Source organism: Bubalus kerabau, chromosome 16 (genome assembly GCF_029407905.1).
Source record: "Bubalus kerabau isolate K-KA32 ecotype Philippines breed swamp buffalo chromosome 16, PCC_UOA_SB_1v2, whole genome shotgun sequence".
NCBI lineage: Eukaryota > Metazoa > Chordata > Mammalia > Artiodactyla > Bovidae > Bubalus > Bubalus kerabau.
The window spans coordinates 76,568,864-76,588,307 of record NC_073639.1 but is presented as its reverse complement, the minus strand read 5'-3'; the positions used below and the strand labels follow the sequence as shown (position 1 = coordinate 76,588,307).

Below are 19,444 nucleotides of genomic sequence, written 5' to 3'. Positions count from 1 at the left end.
TGGGAAGCCCGCCTCGGAACGCGCGCGCGCGCGCAGCGGGGACCTGGCGGCAAGGGCCGCGCGTGCGCAAGAGAAGCGGCCTCGCGTTAAGGTTAGGGCCTAGAGGCGCGCCCCCTACCGGGCGGCCGGCGCGAAACAGCCGCGCGCCGGGCCTGGCGGGCATTTATTGGGCGATCGCGGGGCTCTGCGTGCGGGCTTCCTGCGGAGCGCGCGCGGGAGCCCAGTCGCTAAGGCGCGGGTGCTCCGCACTTCCGCCGCCGCCCGGACCCGAGCACCGGACGGCGGGGCCGCTGCGGGGAGCAGGGCCCGCGGCGGGCCGGTAGGGGGCGCGGCGGGGACCGGGCGGCGCGCACCTCCACGGTTCCTCAGATGGCGGCCGCGGGCGCGGGGCCGGGCCCCGGGCCAGGGGCGCCCCCGGGGCTGGAGGCGGCCCTGCAGAAGCTGGCCCTGCGGCGGAAGAAAGTGCTGAGCGCGGAGGAGATGGAGCTGTTCGAGCTGGCGCAGGCTGCGGGCGGCGCCATGGACCCCGACGTGTTCAAGTGAGCGCCCGGGGGAGCCGGGGTCCTCCGGGGCTGCCGGCCGGGGCGAGGAGGGCTCACTGCCGCCGCGTGTGTTCTCGCCAGGATCCTGGTGGACCTGCTGAAGCTGAACGTGGCGCCCCTCGCCGTCTTCCAGATGCTCAAGTCCATGTGCGCTGGGCAGAGGGTGGCGAGCGACTCCCAGGATCCCACGGCCGCGCCCCTGCCCACGCCCAGCGTGCCTGAGACCCGAGGTCAGAGCCGGGCCAGGGCGGCGGGTGGGCATCTCCTGGCACTGGGCGCGTTTGGTCCCTAATGGCCAGACCTTTCTGTTGTTCTTGTCCCAGAATTCGGTGGGCACATCCGATGGCTGGCCCCTTGGGCTCCAATCCCCAGCTTGGACTTTGCCATCAACCACCCTGGAGCGTGCCCGTCCACATGGGGAGGGTGCAGGGTGGGAGGCCCAAAGCCGGCTAGACCTCACTGGGACTCTGCGACCCGTTTCTCCCCAGCTCTGCACTCAGGCCTTTTCCCCACGAAGCTGGGAACAGGCGGCTTTGGATCCTTCCTCCCTGCGGCTGTGGCCTGTACTGAAGTCCTCAGGGAGCAGGGCGGGCAACGGCTTTCCTGTGCTCACTTGTTGGCCCCCCACCCGGTCCAGGTCCTGCTCAGAGTCTGGACAGTGAAGCTTCCCTCTGTGGGCAGCTCCTGGCTGGTAGGGTGCAGAGGTCCTGGGGCGCTGCTCAGTCTGGAGGTCGTGGCTGGGATGAGCAGGGGCTGGTGACCAGGGTGTCACAGTGGAGCTCTAATCCACTTGGTGTGTCCCTTCTCCTCCATATTCCAGACACACTTGAGATGCAGCTGAATCTCCGGGCCAGCTCCTTGGCCAGAAACTTTCTGAGAAGGGGCTTTCGGGGCAGAGAGCAGCTGGGCCCCTGGTTGGGAGCGCCAGGGCCCTGGGCGCCCGCGTCCCTGTCCTGAGGCCCCCTCCTGGGCGCTGCGGTGCAGGCCTCCCCACTGATGCTCCCCGTCTGCTCTCTTTGTCTCTCTCTGACCTCCAGAGGCCTCCTTTCTCTCTGCCCGGAGCCGTAGCCCCCCCGCGAGGCCCTCCTTTTCCTGCGCCCCGCAGCCTGCGGCCTCTCCGGTTCTGCTCCACGGCCCAGCTGCCGCGCACTCGCCTCTCTCTCCGGGGCCCCCCGGTTCCCTCCGGTTCTCTTGCTGCCTGTTCTCTCCTTTTGCAGGTTGCGTTTATTGGTTTATTTCTGGGGGTTGGTACTGTTTCCATGGAAACCACCATAGCCTCCAGAAAGAGCAGCTCTGTGCTGCAGGGGCACGTGCGGGGCTGTCAGCCCCCGAACTGGCTGTCTGGAGCATCAGCCCCCGGGGTCCCCCTTGCCTGGTTCCTGAGCTGGGGATGTGGCCACTCCAGCCCTCGCTCAGTGCCAAGAGCACAGCGGGGCAGATGCGCTCTTCTCCAGCTGCACCTGGCCTGCCGGGCACATCCGCGCGGGGACCATTAGCCAGAGGTGTGGGTCGAGGGTTAAGGGGCACGTGTGCAGCCCGCGTTGCACATTGGGCGTTCAGTGGCTGGTCTGCAGCACCAGTCAAGCCCCTGCTGGGTGCTCCCCACGCCCCCGCCGCCCACTGGTCCTGGCTACCAGACCCCGCCAGCCTGCGCAGCAGGTGGTGGGGCTGCAGTGGTCTCCCCACCTCATCCCACAGCCTGTCACGGATACCTGGCCTCGGCAGCTGGCCGACTCCACAAGGGGCGCTCTCACCACCCAGGAGAAAGTTCTGGGCTTTTCTGGTTTTAGTTTCCACTCAGCGCTGCGGCAGAGCCCGTAGCGGGGGTTAGGGGCTCCCCAGCTTCAGGGACCCCCAAGTCACGATGCAATGGGCCGCTGTTTGGGGGGTTCGCTTCATTAGGGGAGTGAGCCGGCAGTGACTCGTTCAGTGAGGATGACGTGGTTCACTGGCATTACCAATTCCACGGACACAAGCTTGAGCAAACCCCAACACAGCGAAGGACAGGGAGGCCTTGCGGGGTCCGTGGGGTCACGACCTAGTGACTGAGCAACGACAATAAACCGCTGTCTGTCTTGACCCTTAAGAGGGCCCTACAGGAACTGGGCTTTACCCTTGGCTCAGCCTCAATCCTCGTTTAAGTCCATTCCATCTGACCTAATGGCCACATCAGAGGAAGCTGAGCAGGCGTGACGAGCTCTGAGCTCCCAAACGTGCCTTGCTGGGTCCAGCGGACTCGAGGCCTGAGTGGGTCCCCCCACGAGCCCCAGGGCTGTGCGGCTCCTTTAGGTGCCGAGAACCACCCTGAGCTGGATGAAGGGCCCGCTTCCGTCCTGAGGTGGTTTTCCTGACACCTCTGATGACTTAAGGGTGGCATCAGTTTCTTATTTCCGGGTTTATCAGCCTCACTAGATTTAAAGGTGAACGTCACTTTGAGTCCTTTACTTTCCTCTCATCCTTGAGTATCTGGGGCCCTGGTCCTCCTCGGTGGGGGTCAGGAAGCGCACGTCTGCAGGCCCCGGAAGCAGAGCTGCAGAATAAGGCCCGCGCGGCGGCCCACCTGTCGCTCCGGGAGCTGCCCCTGCACCCACTTCAGTGGCGCTCAGGCCCCAGGGTGAAGCTGCAGGCTCCCAGACCCGACTTGGCCTGGCCCAGGCCAGGTGGGGGAGTGTGGCCTCTCCAACTGGGTGACCCTGTGGGGTGGGGGCCATGCACAAACAGGACCAGAAGGCTGGCGTCTGTACCGGGAAGAAGGGCGGTACATTGGCTCATTTTGGTGGCCCCTGGGCAGAGCTGGCCCCGTGTCACCCCACCACATGCTCCAGTCTGCTTCCACTCAGCGCTGGGTGACCATGCCTGCACCTTATTCGAATCGAGTTCACATGGGGAGACCAGCTATCAGGCTTCCAAGCTGGGGCCACTGCAAACGCCCCCCCAGCCCTGTGCCAGGTGGCTCAGACCTACTGCTGTTTGATGGAGAACTTCCAGAGACTCCGGGAAGGGTGGCCCTGTCTCTGCAGGCGTGCCGGTGTCAGGATCAGATCTGGTGCCGTCCATGGCGCAGGCCCCCGCTCCCCACTGCAGGCTGCGGGGCTAGGAACCAGCATGGAGCCCGGGTTCCCGCAGGGGGCAGGCAGTCGCGGCCAGGGGAGAACCCGGGCTGAGGTGCGTCAGCGGGGCGGGCCGGGCCAGGCATGCCGGCCCCCCCAGGTCCTGTAAGCTGATGCCACTGCCAGAACCAGCGCAGCCCAGCCACAGCTGCAGACCTTGCCAGCCGATGGCTGGGGGGAAGTGGTTGGAGCCGCGCTCTGCAGCTGAGCGTGGCTGCCCTGTGGAGCCTCAGGGGAGTCCAGTCTCGGGGCCGGTGGTCCTGGATGTCTGTGGAACACAGAGGGGAGAGGGAGCCCACCAAGAGGAAGCACTTCCAGGACCAGGTCCAGAAGCTGGCCTGACGTGCTTCCTGCATCAGTGGCCTGCCGAGAGCCGGTTGCAGGGTCAACGCGCCGAGCTTGCCTGCGCTGCCCCCGGGCCTCTGCCTGGCTGCTGACGCCTGTGCTCTGCGTCCCTCAGGGAGAAACAAAGGCGGCGGTGCCCTGGGCGGAGGCCCGGCGCTGGCAGAACGCGGCGGCCGGGATGGACCCAGCCAGAGGATGCCCCGCCAGCCCAGCGCCTCCAGGCTGTCCAAGGGGGGCGGGCCAGGGAGGAGCCCCCCGAGGAGCGGCACCTGAGCACCTCCCGGGCAGGCGGCTCCCCGTTCCTATGGCTAATAAACCACTGAAACCCAAGGGTCCATTTCAGGCGTATTCTGTCAGCCGAGTTCAGGCACAAGCGTTTAGACGTGGCTCTGGGTGCCGTCTTTGCCACCCGCCTCCTGGGGCTCTTTGGAGCCAGCAAGGAGCGCGCGTCTCGCGGGCCTCGCGCACTGTCACCGAGGCCCTCCTCGGCAAGCAAGGGCAGCAGTGCTTTGAGCACAGGAGCGCGGTGAGCGACGGCTGCTAACCCTCCGTGCGTCACGCACACCAGAAAAGCAGGTAAGACCCTGCCTCCCGGGGTCCTGAGCAGCCACGTCACCCACAGGTCCAGACCCGGGTTTCCACACTCCACCTCTAGGCCCTTATGCCTTAGGCCACCTGTCCCAACAGAGAAGCCTGGGAAATGGCAAATTCAACTGAAAAACCAGCAGAGGGTCCTCCACACTCCTGCAGATGAGCTCGTCCCAGACACAGGTTTAACTGAAAAAACTTTTAATAGGGAAACATTTCTGTGACGGGTCCCTCGGGGGACCTGGTGTGGGGCTGCGGCTGCGCCCCCTTCAGTACTCCTCCCCTTCCTCGGCCTCCGCCTCCACCGAGTCCACGCCCACCTCCTCGTAATCCTTCTCCAGCGCCGCCAGGTCTTCCCGGGCCTCCGAGAACTCGCCCTCCTCCATGCCCTCCCCCACGTACCAGTGCACGAAGGCGCGCTTGGCGTACATGAGGTCGAACTTGTGGTCCAGGCGGGCCCAGGCCTCGGCGATGGCCGTGGTGTTGCTCAGCATGCACACGGCCCGCTGCACCTTGGCCAGGTCTCCCCCCGGGACCACCGTGGGGGGCTGGTAGTTGATGCCCACCTGCCAGAGAAGGAGAACACGAAGTGGGGAGTGTGGCCTCGGAAATGCATGGACCCACTTTAGATGATGCCCTGTAGGAACGGGTACTGTATTTTTTGGCAGTATCTGCCACTGTTTAATACCCTACACTTTCACTTGCTTTTCAGCCTTCTGCATGACTAAATTATCTTGCCACATACACACTTTTATAATGAGAAAACCTAATACAAACATGGAAAAAGATTCCACGAAAATGGTACACCACTGAGCAAACGGTTGTTAACACGTGAAGTCACACTCAGACTGACAAGTGAGGATTCAACATCAGGGGTGAACTGTCTTCCCTGGGGACAGCAGTGTGACCTCCTGTACCTCCCCAGACTGGCCTCCCCTCTGGCTCAGACTCAGCCAGGACGGGAAGCCTGGGCACAGTGCCAGGCACCCCACAGAGTGCTGCCCAGCTGAGAATGCCTTGGGTGGCAGCCTTCCCTTCCAAAGGTCAAAGTAAGGGCACTGAAAGGAAACTTCCTCAAACCAAGAAGAATGGAAGAAGAAAAGACTTCCCTGGTGGTCCAGATGCTGTGGTTTACTGCAGGGGGGCCAAGGGCTGATATCTGGGCTAGGGACTAAGATCCCCCCTGCCGGGTGACATGGCAAAAAAAATAAAAGCTTTCAACCCCAACCTATAACCTAACCTCAGAGGCCTGCAAACATCTATGGAAGGTGTAATTTTGTGGATATCTCCAGATTGGTGAAACCCGTTACATACACGTTATCCCTGAGAGTCACTTTACATGTGTGAGTTGTACACCCTCAGGTGGTCCGTGTCAAGGTGTCTCGAAGTGGGGCTCACAGAGGCCAGGTGGGTGCAACAACGTGGGTGTGGTCAGAGGCAAGCTCTGATATTTAAAATGGGAAAACGAAGACCCACACATCGCTGCTACTTGTCCTCATTTTCAATCTACAAAGGCCCTGGAGATGGCAACTCCCAGACACTGAAGGGACCCATCAGGGTTTAGACGCGGGATCCAGCACTTTATCTAACGCAGATCGCTTGTGAAAAAGGACTCAACGAGAAGAGGGCGCAGGGTTAACAAGCCCAGGCGTGGCCAGGCACTTAGCCTGGTGATCCGGGGTCTAAAGTGGGACATTCTGGGACTTGGCTTCAAATTCAGGATGCTCCTCTCTGGGCAGACGTTTCACTGTGACACTAAGCACAGTTGGAAGAGCCACTGGATCATCAGTGTGGTTTTGTATGGGAGGCGGCACTCCAAGTCTGGCTTGGAGAAACAGCAGGGAGCCACCCCTGGCCCCACAGAAAGTACTGCGCAATGAATGGAAGATCCTCTACAGAAACAAACGCCGCCTAAGATCCAGTGACAACTGGTCACTGAAGTAATGCGGGATCGAAACCCGTTGTTTCTATCACAGATGAGCCCCCGGACTCTGACCAGGTTCTTGGGGCGAGCAGCGGGGAAACGTGAGGACAGGCAGGCCTGCAGTCTGAGGTCTCTGAAAGCTCCCTCCTTCCGTCGCTGCCCCTGAGGCCGTTAGGTTCTAAAAGCTGTCTCAGCCTCTGTCTCTGAAGTGTAAGATATTAGTAATGTTAGCCCATGAGCATTATGGGTTGGTTGTGAGAAGTAAAGGTACATCAAGTACTGATCGAGATCACGGCGTCCAGCGCACCGATCACTAACCTTGCTGTCCCTGCAGCCCAGCTGCCCTGGAACAGGGGACCCTCTGCGCGGGTCAGCACCCCGCCCCGGGGCCATCCACGGGCAGAAAGCTGCGCACACGCCACCACCCAGCCTACCTTGAACCCGGTCGGGCACCAGTCCACAAACTGGATGGTGCGCTTGGTCTTGATGGTGGCGATGGCCGCGTTGACGTCTTTGGGGACCACGTCCCCCCGGTAGAGCATGCAGCAGGCCATGTACTTGCCGTGGCGAGGGTCACACTTGACCATCTGGTTGGCCGGCTCGAAGCAGGCGTTGGTGATCTCGGCCACGGACAGCTGCTCGTGGTAGGCCTTCTCGGCCGAGATGACCGGGGCGTACGTGGCCAGGGGGAAGTGGATGCGGGGGTAGGGTACCAGGTTGGTCTGGAACTCGGTCAGGTCCACGTTGAGGGCGCCGTCGAAGCGCAGGGAGGCCGTGATGGAGGACACGATCTGCCCGATGAGCCGGTTGAGGTTGGTGTACGTGGGCCGCTCGATGTCCAGGTTGCGCCGGCAGATGTCGTAGATGGCCTCGTTGTCCACCATGAAGGCGCAGTCCGAGTGCTCCAGGGTCGTGTGCGTGGTCAGGATGGAGTTGTAGGGCTCCACCACGGCCGTGGAGACCTGGGGCGCCGGGTAGATGGCGAACTCCAGCTTGGACTTCTTGCCGTAGTCCACCGAGAGCCGCTCCATGAGCAGCGACGCGAAGCCCGAGCCGGTGCCGCCCCCGAAGCTGTGGAAGATGAGGAAGCCCTGCAGCCCCGTGCACAGGTCCGCCTGCGGGAGGGAGAGGCGTGAGCCGGGCCGCACGCGCCGCCGAGAGCCTCCCCTCCCCTCCCCGCCGGGAGCCCCCGGGCCCCCCTCACCAGTTTGCGGATGCGGTCCAGGACCAGGTCGACGATCTCCTTGCCGATGGTGTAGTGGCCACGGGCATAGTTGTTGGCCGCGTCTTCCTTCCCGGTGATCAGCTGCTCCGGGTGGAAGAGCTGCCTGTAGGTCCCCGTGCGCACCTCATCTGCGGGGGACAGCGGCCGGGCTTGGAGGACGCCGGTCCCACCCCCGTGGCCGGCTCTGGGACCCGCCCGTCTGCAGGCCCGCACCGTTCCTCCCTGGCCTGGGGTCAGGTCTCCCAGGAGAGTCTCCAAGACAGATACGCCCCACCTGCCATTTTCGGCTCCGGCGGTCCATCGACCCAGAAGAAGCCTCAGCGTGGCGGGTTCCCAAAGGACGGGAGCGCCCAGGCGGCTCTGCGGGCGCCTCTCGCCCACACCTGCCGCTCCACCCCAGGCGTCACTGGGACGGTCCTGCCACCCTGGACGGACGCCAGCCTGACTGCCCCGCGCACCCCGTGGCCTGGGTCTCCCGGGCTCCGGGGTGACTGTCTTGTCGTCTCCTGGGTGGCCGCTCCCCTCGGAAACTACCTCGGGCTTCTGACCTGGAGGCACCCGGCGAAGGTTCTGGGCGTCCCTTGCCAAGTGGGAGGGTACCTACCGACCACGGTGGGCTCCAGGTCCACGAACACGGCCCTGGGCACGTGCTTGCCGGCCCCGGTCTCACTGAAGAACGTGTTGAAGGAGTCATCCCCGCCGCCGATGGTCTTGTCGCTGGGCATCTGGCCGTCGGGCTGAATGCCATGCTCCAGGCAGTACAGCTCCCAGCAGGCGTTGCCGATCTGGACGCCCGCCTGCCCCACGTGGATGGAGATGCACTCGCGCTGGAAGCAGAGCAACGAGTGAGGCCTGGCAACACGGCCGTGGTCTCTGCGCGGCACGCAGATGTACCTGACTTCTTAAATTAATAGTTCTACTATCTTTTGGTTTGTATCTAATATACAAACCAAAAGATATTAGTATCTATATTTAGTATCTAATATAGATACTATATTAGATAATAGTATCTAATATCTTAGGGTCTTGTCGGACTTTGTCCCACAAGCTTCCCAGGTCAATAGGAGCCCAACATGCTACTGAAGAAGAGCAGAGAAATAGTTCTAGAGAAATGAAAAGGCTGAGCCAAAGCAGAAACAACACCCAGTTGTGGACACGTCTGGTGGTGAAAGGAAAGTCTGATGATGTAAGAACAACAAGGCAGAGGGACCTGGAGTGTTAGGCCCATGAATCAAGGTAAATTGGAAGTGGTCAAAACAGGATTAGCAAGAGTGAACATCCACATTTTAGGAATCAGTGAACTAAAATGAACGGGAATGGGCGAGTTTAATTCAGATGACTATTATATCTACTACTGTGGGGAAAAGTCCCTTAGAAGAAATGGAGCAGCCCTCATAGTCAACAAAAGATTCTGAAATGCAGTACCTGGATGTAATCTCAAAAATGACAGGATGATCTCTGTTCGTTTCCAAGGCAAACCATTCAATATCCCGGTAATCCCAGTGTATGCCTTAATCACTAATGCCGGAGAAGCTGAAGTTGAATGGTTCTATGAAGACCTACAAGACCTTCTAGAACTAACACCCAAAAAAGATGTCCTTTTCATCACGGGACTGGAATGCAAAAGGAGGAAGTCATTTTCTGTCTGAGCACCTGCCTAGCCAGCATGGAGACAGACCTGAACTGTGAACAGGAATACAGTCATTATAAACGTCTTCCCAACACTCAATAAAAAGCAGTAGAAACCTACACAAAATTAGCATCAAGCCATTCTGTTTCCACCCAAGGCTGGATTTACCAACCTGATGTAAGCAATGGCTCAAAAAATCAGACACAGTGTATGAAATAACACTTCTCAGTCATCAGACAACAGGCAGCACAGAACACTGAGTGAGGCCTCTGAGCAGGGAACAAGGCAAGCCCGGCAGAGGTCCCAGCACATCCAGGCTGCAGCTGAGAGAGGAGACCCAAGCAAAGCCCCGGGATCGCCCAGGGTTGAGTAGGGGAGTCCTGTGTTGAGGCCAAGGCAGCTGGAAAGTCTGGTGCTGGAGAAGAGACAGCTGCGCCAAGGGGGCCCGGGGCAGCAGGGAGGCCCAAGGTCCTCACTGTGGCTGCTCAGCACAGCGGGGGAGCAGCTGAGCCCACGCCTGCTGTGGCAGGAAGACGTCCTGAGGCAGAGAGCTCAGGGGGGTGGGGGGCGGTCCTCAGCAATGGGGCCAAGTGAGGCCGACCCTAAAGACTGCCCTGAACCCACCCAAGAAAGCTTAAGAGCAGGACACAGAAGGATCAAACTCTTCCCAGGTATATTTACAGCATCCCAGCAGAAAGCTGAGGAGAAGGCAATGGCACCCCGCTCCAGCACTCTTGCCTGGAAAATCCCATGGATGGAGTCGGACACAACTGAGCAACTTCACTTTCACTTTCACTCTTCACTCTCATGCATTGGAGAAGGAAATGGCAACCCACTCCAGTGTTCTCGCCTGGAGAATCCCAGGGACGGGAAGCTAAGTCGCTTCAGTCGTGTCTGACTCTGTGCGACCCCATAGACGGCAGCCCACCAGGCTCCCCCGTCCCTGGGATTCTCCAGACAAGAACACGGAGTGGGTTGCCATTTCCTTCTCCAATGCATGAGAGTGAAGAGTGAAAGTGAAGTCGCTCAGTCGTGTCAGACTCTTAGCGACCCCATGGACTGCAGCCTACCAGGCTCCTGCATCCATGGGATTTTCCAGGCAAGAGTACTGGAGTGGGTTGCCATTGCCTTCTCCAATATTGACATTAAACCTTGTCAAATTACATACTTGCAAAGATCTTGCATGCCAAACTAAAAAAAAAAAGATCGCACAAGCCCCAGTGAAGATCAAAGATCACTCACGCTGCACCTGAGACCTGAAGCAGCTGAATCAGTATGTGTTAAAAAGCTTGCAACTTGGTATTTTCAAAAGCTGAACAAACTGCAAGCACCTTTCTGGCCATGCCGGTGGCACGTGGGGTCTTAGTTCCCTAACCAGGGATCGAGCTCATGCCTCCTGCATTGGAAGCACGGAGTCCTAACTAATGGACTGCCAAGGAAGTCCCCAAGCACTTCTTAATAAAGGTTTTAATTTTTAAAAATTCAAATAGTACAAAATATATTTTCTGAAACTAGTATTAAATTACAAATCAAGGAACACAAAGATGTCCGCGAAATCCCCAAATATTTGGGAATGGATAACAAGGAAAATGAGAAAGTATTTTGAAAGGAATAAAAGTGAAAACATGACATACAACACTATGGGCAGCGCCCAGAGCAGCGCTCAAAGGTAAGCACGCGCGTGTGTGTGTGCTGCGTGTGTGTGTGCACGCACGCACGTGCTCAGCTGTGTCCAACTCTGCAACCCCATGGACTGCAGCCCGCCAGGCTCTTCTGTCCATGGGGTTCTCCAGGCAAGAATACTGAGCGGGCTGCCATTTCCTTCTGCAGGGGATCTTCCCAACCCAGGGATTAAGCCCGCATCTTCTGCACGTCCTGCACCGGCAGGCAGACTCTTCACCACTGAGCACCAGGGAAGTGTGTGTGTGTGTGTGTGTGTGTGTGTGTGTGTGTGCCTGTAAAATCTGATGGAGGGATCTTCCTGGTGGCCCAGTGGCGACTCCTCCGCCCTGCAAAAGCAGGGGTCCCAGGCTCAGTCCCTGGTCAAGGCACTAGATCCCCCATGCCGCAACTAAAGACCCCAAGTGCCACAACTAAGGCCAGTGCAGTCAGATGAATAAATATTTAAACCAGAAAAGACCTGATGGGGCTCAGGGCAGGCCACCCCAAATATGCTGGCGGCGCACTGAGCACTTCTCATTAGCACCCTTGAGGACCAGGCGCTGGGAGCAGCAGGCTCTGACCTCCTTTGTCCCCGAACGCAGGTGAAAAGCTCCTGTCAGGAGGACGGAGGGCGCTGTGGTCCCTGGAGACAGGAGGTAAGGCTGAGAAAGCTGCAGAAGCAAACTCTGTTACTGCTTCATTATCTTGAGACCCCCAGCAAAAACCCCTTTCTTTCTTCAAATCTTTATAAATAACTGATTCTTTGTCTAAAAAGATATATAAAGAGTCTGCTTTTGTCACTTCTCAGATCCTACACTGACAAAACTTCCATATATATAAAATGAAATTTGATTTTCTCATGTTAATCTGTCTTCTGTCAATCTGATCATAAGACCAACCAGAAGAACCCAGAGAGGAAAATCTTTCCTGCCTTACAAACTCTTCTGGGGCTTCCTAGGTGGTGCTAGTGGTAAAGAACCTGCCTGCCCAAAGCAGGAGACACAAGAGACTCAGATTCCATGCCTGGCTTGTAAAGATCCCCCAGAGGAGGGCATGGCAACCCACTGCAGTATTCCTGCCTGGAGAATTTCATGGACAGAGGAGCCTGGTAGGCTACAGTCTATGGGGTCACACAGAGTCAGTCATGTCTGAAGCAACTTCGCATACACACAGGCTTCTACTTTAATCAACTAGAACAAGAGCAAATATCCAAGTTGTGCAGACAAAAAAGCAAGTATAAGAAGCAACATAACATAAAAAGAAAAAAAAAAAAAAAAAAAAAAAAGGCATTAAAAAGCCAGTATAAGAAAAGAAACTGAACAGAAAAGAGGGGTGAAAAAACCCAGAGTAGAGTCAATGAAACCAGCACCTGGTCGGAGCTAAACAACCAAACTGATGAGCCCCTGGCCAAATGTATCCAGAAAAAGACAAGACTAATTGCCAGTATCAGGAAGGAAAAAGAGGATTTCACGACTGATACAGATGAGATGGACAAATTCCTCACACACACTACTGAAGCTCATTAAAAGGAGAGAATCTGGGGATCCTGGCCGGCCAGTGGTCAGGACTCCGAGCTTCCCCTGCAGGGGAATCCTGGCCGGCCAGTGGTCAGGACTCCGAGCTTCCCCTGCAGGGGGCACAGGTTCAATCCCTGGTTAGGAAACTAGGGTCCTGAAAGCAGTGCAGCGAGGTTGGAAAAAAAAAAAGGCTGAGTGAAGAGAAAATGGCCATCCAAATGGCCATGAGACAGATAATGTTAAACACAGGTATTATTTTCCCATCAATCATGATCATATTCCATTTTTAAACTCCAAGCTCTTAAGAGTGAAGGTCTGGAAGGCTAGAAATTCAGCTTCTGGTCTTGTCCTTAGTAAGTGAAAGAAAAGGGCCCAAATCCTAGCTGATTTTCTAGTTCTTTCTGATTCCAATCAAACTGCAATGCTGAACCAGAAACACATTACTCTCTGAGGCCAGGCAGGTTCTCCAGAAGGTACTCAACTTTGTGATGAGCCTCTAGGACGCAGAAAATAGGATTTTACAAAAATTTCTGCCACTGTAATTCCCATTAAATTAATCTTGAGACATAAACCCTTCTAACACAAAGGGAAGGTATCTGCAATGGCTGAGGCTTTATCGGAGTTCAGTGTAATTTATTTCAGGTTATATTCACACCAACTCATCACCACCTCCCCCTCATCACACGTTTCCGAATTTTGTTGGTTAAACTAAGTACCGTGAACTTGACATTTCAACTTGAGAAAACCCTGTTACACCAACAAATGGCTGAAGAGCTCTTCTTAAAGTGTTAACCATTGTATTTTTCTTATTCAAGATAAAGCCTTTGCTAAAAACAACAGCCCTTAATGCACAAACTCCTAATCCTAAAACATCGTTTTACCCATCAGGTAACAGAGGATACCTTTCCTTTATACTTGGAATAATTCACAGCTAGAAATAAATGTTTTTGAGCAGCTAGATGTTATGGTGTTCAATAGCCAAGAAGAGAAACCTCAAAACCAAGTGTTGCAAAGGGAGAGTGCACAGGCTAGTGTGAGTTATTAATCCAGTTACGAACTTTCTTCAGGTTTGAAAGCTACCACAGGGATGAGAAGAGGAGGATGACATCAGTCTCAGTTAATCGGAAACAAGAGAGACATGAACTGGGCCAGGTAAAGCCCTGCCAGGGCTCATTCTAGCCTCTCCACATAAGGGTGACTGGTCTAGGACACGCAGTGACAGAGCTGTTGGCTGCCTTTCACTGGTGTGCAAATTATTAATGTCATTAATAATTCAACCATTAACTAGAAACCTACGACTTGAGAACAGAAAAATGAACAAATCGAAGGCAGAAGCCTAACCTTGCTGCGGGAAAACAGGAATTCTCATAAATGTGTTGGTGATGAAAGGGAATCTGAAACTATGTCTCATTCACTTCTGGGGCCCCACATACACCAGTGAGAAACACCACAGGCACAGATTCCTCCCCGCAACTCCACGCGTAAAAGACTGGAAAATACCCAAACATCCAGCAATTCAAAACAGGCTCAAGACACGCATCCAGCCCTAAAATACTAGGCAACGACTGGTAAACAAGGACGCAGGTCTTTGCACATGGAGGGACCCCAGCTGTTTGAACACTGAAAAAAAGAGACGCGAGAAAAGGGGAATATAAGCACATCTATTCCTGTGTGCTTGATTTTGCTTTAAATGAACAAAACACCTCACAACCCTAATTGAGGGAGCCACTTCTTTTCAGCACATACGGTCTTCTGTCACTCAGTATCTCAAGGCCTATTTCCGTAACTGCCCTCGTGAGCTCACACACAGACCCATAAGAGCGCTCAGGCACAGACCCCTGGCTTTTGCTTCGAGAAAGAAGAGTCTGGAACGGCGAGGCTGGGAGCCATTTACTGCACTGGCGAAGTGAGCCGCGCCCACCCGTGACCAGCACGCTCCAGACACCGGACCGCCACATGAGCCCGTCCCCCGGCCCCGCCGCCCGTCCCGGCCCGGCCCCCGGCCCCCCCAGCCCGTCCCGGCCCGGCCCCCGGCCCCCCCAGCCCGTCGCCCGTCCCCCCGGCCCCGCCGCCCTCCAGTCCTGTTCCCCAGCCCCTCAGCTGGTCCAGGCCCCGCCGCCGGCCCCGCCGCCCGTCCAGGCCCGTCCCCCGCCCCGCCGTCCTCCAGTCCTGTTCCCCGGCCCCGCCGCCCGTCCAGGCCCGTCCCCCGGCCCCGCTGCCCTCCAGTCCTGTTCCCCAGGCCCCGCCGCCCGTCCAGGCCCGTCCCCCGCCCCGCCGTCCTCCAGGCCCGTCCCCCGCCCCGCCGTCCTCCAGTCCTGTTCCCCAGGCCCCGCCGCCCGTCCAGGCCCGTCCCCCGGCCCCGCTGCCCATCCATGCCCGTCCCCCGCCCCGCCGTCCTCCAGGCCCGTCCCCCGGCCCCGCTGCCCATCCATGCCCGTCCCCCGCCCCGCCGCCCTCCAGTCCTGTTCCCCAGCCCCTCAGCGGGCCCAGGCCTGCCCCCTAGGTCCCTCCGGCCCCTACCATGGTGGTCACCCCCGGGCCACGAGCCTCTTCAACCTCTTCTCAGTCCGACGACACGCGCCCAACTGCCTACGCGCGTCCCCGCACTGCGTGTCCTGATTGGCTCGCCGGCCGCCGGCCGCAGGATGGCCATTGGCTCTGACCGCTCTGGGATCCCGACCCCGGCCAGGACAGCAATGGTGATTGGCCAGTTCTCGCAGGCAAACCCGCTTTTCATTGGTCCTCACTTTGGGCGGGAAGCTGCGCGCTGGCGCCTCCTGAGCCACCGCGAAGGGCGGAGACGGGCCGTTGGTGGGAGGCCTCGGTGGTTCATCTGTAAATTGCGGAGCCGCGCGGGGCGCGAGAAGAAGCAGGGCTGGTCCCTGCGGCGGGTTTGCGGGCCTGGCAGACACGTGGGAACACTCTTCAATTGGCAGCCTGTTGCTGGTGGCACCTGCTGCCGACCAACTGACAGGCTCCGGGAAGGCAGTGCCACGAAGCTGGGCAGGGCACTTCCGCTTTCAGGGACCGGACTTACGCAGGGGTCTCGAAGTATCGCGAGTTTCCCAAGGATCAAAGCAGGGCAGGTGGGTGGGAGGGCGAGGCTAGGCTGGGCAGGGGAACAGGGACGTTGGAAAGTTGCAGTGAAGAAGGGCAGATGGTGGCCAGGCCAGTGGGCCTGGGTACCTGCCAGTGGGGGCGGGTATACCAGCTGGCAGCCGAGGCAGGTTAACTTGGCCATTTTTTACTGGGAAGGTGGGACAGGAGACCTCACAGGTGGCCACTGCAGGAGGCCAGAGAACTACACAGACCTTGGCTGAAGGACACATGGGATTTCCCAGGTTCCTGGAATGGGGGCTGGATACCCTCAGTTCACCACTCTCCCAAAATCCCCCGTTCCTGCTGCTGGTCCGTAGGAGAATCTGTGTTTACCCAAAGAGAAGAGCCCCTTCTCGGCTCTTTTAAGCACAACCCGAATGAGCTGAAATCTTTGAGAAGGCAGGTCCAAAAGGGAGTAAAGTCAAGGGAATATAAGTAAATATAAATTATATATAATAATCTATAGGCATAAATTATATACTAAGCCAGGTGTTGATTGCAGCCATGAAATTAAAAGACGCTTACTCCTTGGAAGGAAAGTTATGGCCAACCTAGATAGCATATTCAAAAGCAGAGACATTACTTTGCCAACAAAGGTCCGTCTAGTCAAGGCTATGGTTTTTCCAGTGGTCATGTATGGACGTGAGAGTTGGACTGTGAAGAAAGCTGAGCACCGAAGAATTGATGCTTTTGAACTGTGGTGTTGGAGAAGACTCTTGAGAGTCCCTTGGACTGAGAGGAGATCCAACCAGTCCATTCTGAAGGAGATCAGTCCTGGGTGTTCATTGGAAGGACTGATGCTGAGGCTGAAACTCCAGTACTTTGGCCACCTCATGTGAAGAGTTGACTCCTTGGAAAAGACTTTGATGCTAGGAGGGATTGGGGGCAGGAGGAGAAGGGGATGATAGAGGATGAGATGGCTGGATGGCATCACTGACTCGATGGACATGAGTTTGAGTGACCTCCGGGAGTTGGTGATGGACAGGGAGGCCTGGCGTGCTGCAATTCATGGGGTCGCAAAGAGTCGGACACGACTGAGCAGCTGAACTGAACTGAACTGAAGCCAGGTGTTGCAGTGGCAAGAAATCCACCTGCCAGTGCAGGAGACGATTTGATCCCTGGGTGGGGAAGATGCTCTGGAGAAGGAAATGACAACCCATTCCAGTATTCTTGCCTGGGAAACCCCATGGACAGAGGAGCCCCGTGGTCTATGATCCAAAGGGTAGCAAAGAGTCAGACATGACTGAGCAACTGAGCACACAAAAACTAAACAAGGTTAAAAGCATAGATGAGGGACTTACTTGATGGTCCAGTGCTTAGGAATCCACCTTCCAATGCAGGGGATCCAAGTTAGATCCCTCGTCAGGGGATTAAGATCCCACAGGCTGCAGGACCACTACTGAGCTCTCACCACAACTGAAGAGCCAGCGTGCTACAACGAAGACCTGGTGGCCAACATTTTTTTTAAGTAGGTAAAAATGCAGATTTCTTACCCTGCCTACCACTGCTAGGTCAACAGAGGCTGAGGTAATATTCACAGTGGCAGAGCAAATGATCTGGGTTTGAGCCACACTCATCACCACCATGGATTCAGTGTGACTAATTTCAGCTCCATTCCTCCCTTGCTTCGAAAGATTTCAGAGACTGTGGCCTGGGAGTTAGAAGGGTGGGGCCACTAGCCAGAGAAAAACAGAAGCCCTTCTCTTCTTCAGGGAGGTCCAACAGGATTGGTGCAAGGAACTTGGGCCAGCTGTGGGCAGAGGGGCTGACCAGAAATGAGGGAGAGTGATCAGCCCTAGTAAGGGCTGGAACAGGTGCCAGTGCCAACGGCAGGGGACAGAAACAAGGAAGACGGACATCCCTGATGGAAAACTAAGATTGTGCAAGCCTCGAGGCTCAGCCCAAAAGGAAAAACAAAAAGGAAGAAGGAAGAGCTGGGAAACCAGTTCATGGGGAGGAGTCATGAGGGTCAGTTTGGAGAGAGAACACGGCACAACACGTTGATGGGCTTTGAATGGTGAACTCTGGGCTAAATGTGGCCCAGGGGAGAATAGCAGACTCAGGGTGGCCAGCATTAGAAAAGAGAGGACAGAAGCTGCAGCAGACAGAAAAGCGGAGAAAAAGATAGCGACGGCGTGGGAAAATGGAAGGTTTCTTTGGCCCCAACTCCTTTGTCCCACTGTTTACCAAAGGAGCATCTCTGTTGGGCAACCAGAGGTTTCATCTGGTTCTCTGGCCACTCAGCCCTTCCTGTCCCTGGAGTTCTTTCTTACAAACAACGGATGCTTTATCTTTTATTTTTATAACAACTTTATTCACATACCATAATACATGCAGAGTCCATCGTTCGAAATGCCGGGCTGGATAAATCACAAGCTGAAATTGAGACTGCCAAGAGAAATATCAACAACCTCAGATATGCAGATAATACCACTCTAATGGCAGAAAGCAAAGAGGAACTAAAGAGCCTCTTGATGAGGGTGAAGGAGGAGAGTGAAAAAGCTGGCTTAAAACTGACTGCAGCCATGAAATTAAAAGACGCTTGCCCCTTGGAAGAAGAGCTATGACAAACCTAGACAGTGTATTAAAATGCAGGCACATCAGTTTGTCGACAAAAGTCCATTTAGTCCAAACTGTGGTTTTTCCAGTAGTTGCGTACAGATTCGAGAATTGGACCATAAAGAAGGTGGAGCACTGAAGAACTGAAGTCTCTTGAGAGTCCCTTGGACTGCAAGGAGATCAAACCAGTGAGTCCTAAAGGAAATCAACCCGGAATAATCATTGGAAGGACTGATGCTGATAGCTGAAGCGCCAATATTTTGGCCACCTGATGTGAGGAGCCAACTCACTGGAAAAGACCCTCATGCTGGGAAAGATTGAAGGCAGGGGGAGAAGGGAGCAACAGAGGATGAGATGGTTGGATAGCATCACCAAATCAATGGAGATGAGTTTGAGCAAACTCCAGGAGTTGGTGAAGGACGGGGAAGCCTGTCGTGCTTCAGTCCATGGGGTCTCAAAGAGTCGGACACAACTTAGTGAATGAACAAATAATACTCTCCAGCTTAAAATGTACAGTTCCATTTTTTTTATATCCATGCAACTGTGCAACCATTGCCACTACATAATTTCAGAATATTTTAATCACCCCAAAAAGAAACGCTGTACCTGGGAAGCAGTCACTTCCCACCCCCTACCCCCAAACCCCCATGGAAACCATTAATCTACTCTCCATCTCTATGGATTCGCCTAGTCCTATAAATAAAATGACACAATATGTGGTCTTTTGTAACTGGTTTTTTTCACTTAGCATAATGCTTTCAAGATTTATCTATGTGGTATCACCACTTCTTTTTTTGGCCATGCCTCACAGCACACATGATTCTAGTTTCCCAGCCAGGGATTGAACCCACACCCCCTGCACTGGGAGCATGGAGTCTTAGCCACTGGACCACTGCGGAAGTCCCACCAACTACTTAATCCTTATAGAAAAGTCATATTCCATTGTATGGATATTTCATATTTTATTGACGCGTCGTCCATTGGATGTTTGTGCTGCTTCTGCTTTTCGGCACTTCTGAGTAACGCTGCTATGAAAACTTACCTGCAAGTCTTTGCACGGACGCGTGTGTTCATTTCTTGGGTATACACGTAGGAGCAGGATGTCTAAGTGACAGCGAAAGTCGCTCAATCGTGTTCCACTCTTTGTGACCCCATGGACTGTACAGTCCATAGAATTCTCCAGGCCAGGATACTGGAGTGGGCAGCCTTTCACTTCCCCAGGGGACCTTCCCAACCAGGGATC

At 55.9% G+C, this 19,444-nt stretch overlaps 2 protein-coding genes across 3 annotated transcripts; one reads left to right on the top strand and one right to left on the bottom strand.

Annotated features, from left to right (window-relative positions):
* Positions 1-29: 29 nt before the first annotated feature.
* On the top strand, positions 30-4,327 carry LOC129629681 (mitotic-spindle organizing protein 2). 2 transcript variants are annotated; one of them, XM_055549818.1, is made up of 4 exons: positions 30-539; positions 624-772; positions 1,580-1,759; positions 4,113-4,327. In XM_055549818.1, exons 1-4 carry the CDS (start codon positions 370-372, stop codon positions 4,268-4,270), a joined length of 657 nt encoding a protein of 218 aa, XP_055405793.1. In that variant the 5' UTR covers positions 30-369; the 3' UTR covers positions 4,271-4,327. The 2 variants fall into 2 exon arrangements, with proteins under 2 accessions (XP_055405793.1, XP_055405794.1); XM_055549819.1 differs by lacking the exon at positions 1,580-1,759 and having other exon boundaries at positions 53-539.
* Positions 4,328-4,769: 442 nt separating this feature from the next.
* LOC129629680 (tubulin alpha-3 chain) lies at positions 4,770-15,218 on the bottom strand. Its single transcript, XM_055549817.1, has 5 exons — positions 15,064-15,218; positions 8,339-8,561; positions 7,714-7,862; positions 6,944-7,624; positions 4,770-5,151 (listed from the first exon to the last, which is right to left on the bottom strand). The coding sequence occupies exons 1-5, from the start codon at positions 15,064-15,066 to the stop codon at positions 4,855-4,857; spliced, it is 1,353 nt and encodes a 450-aa protein (XP_055405792.1). The 5' UTR covers positions 15,067-15,218; the 3' UTR covers positions 4,770-4,854.
* Positions 15,219-19,444: the final 4,226 nt, after the last annotated feature.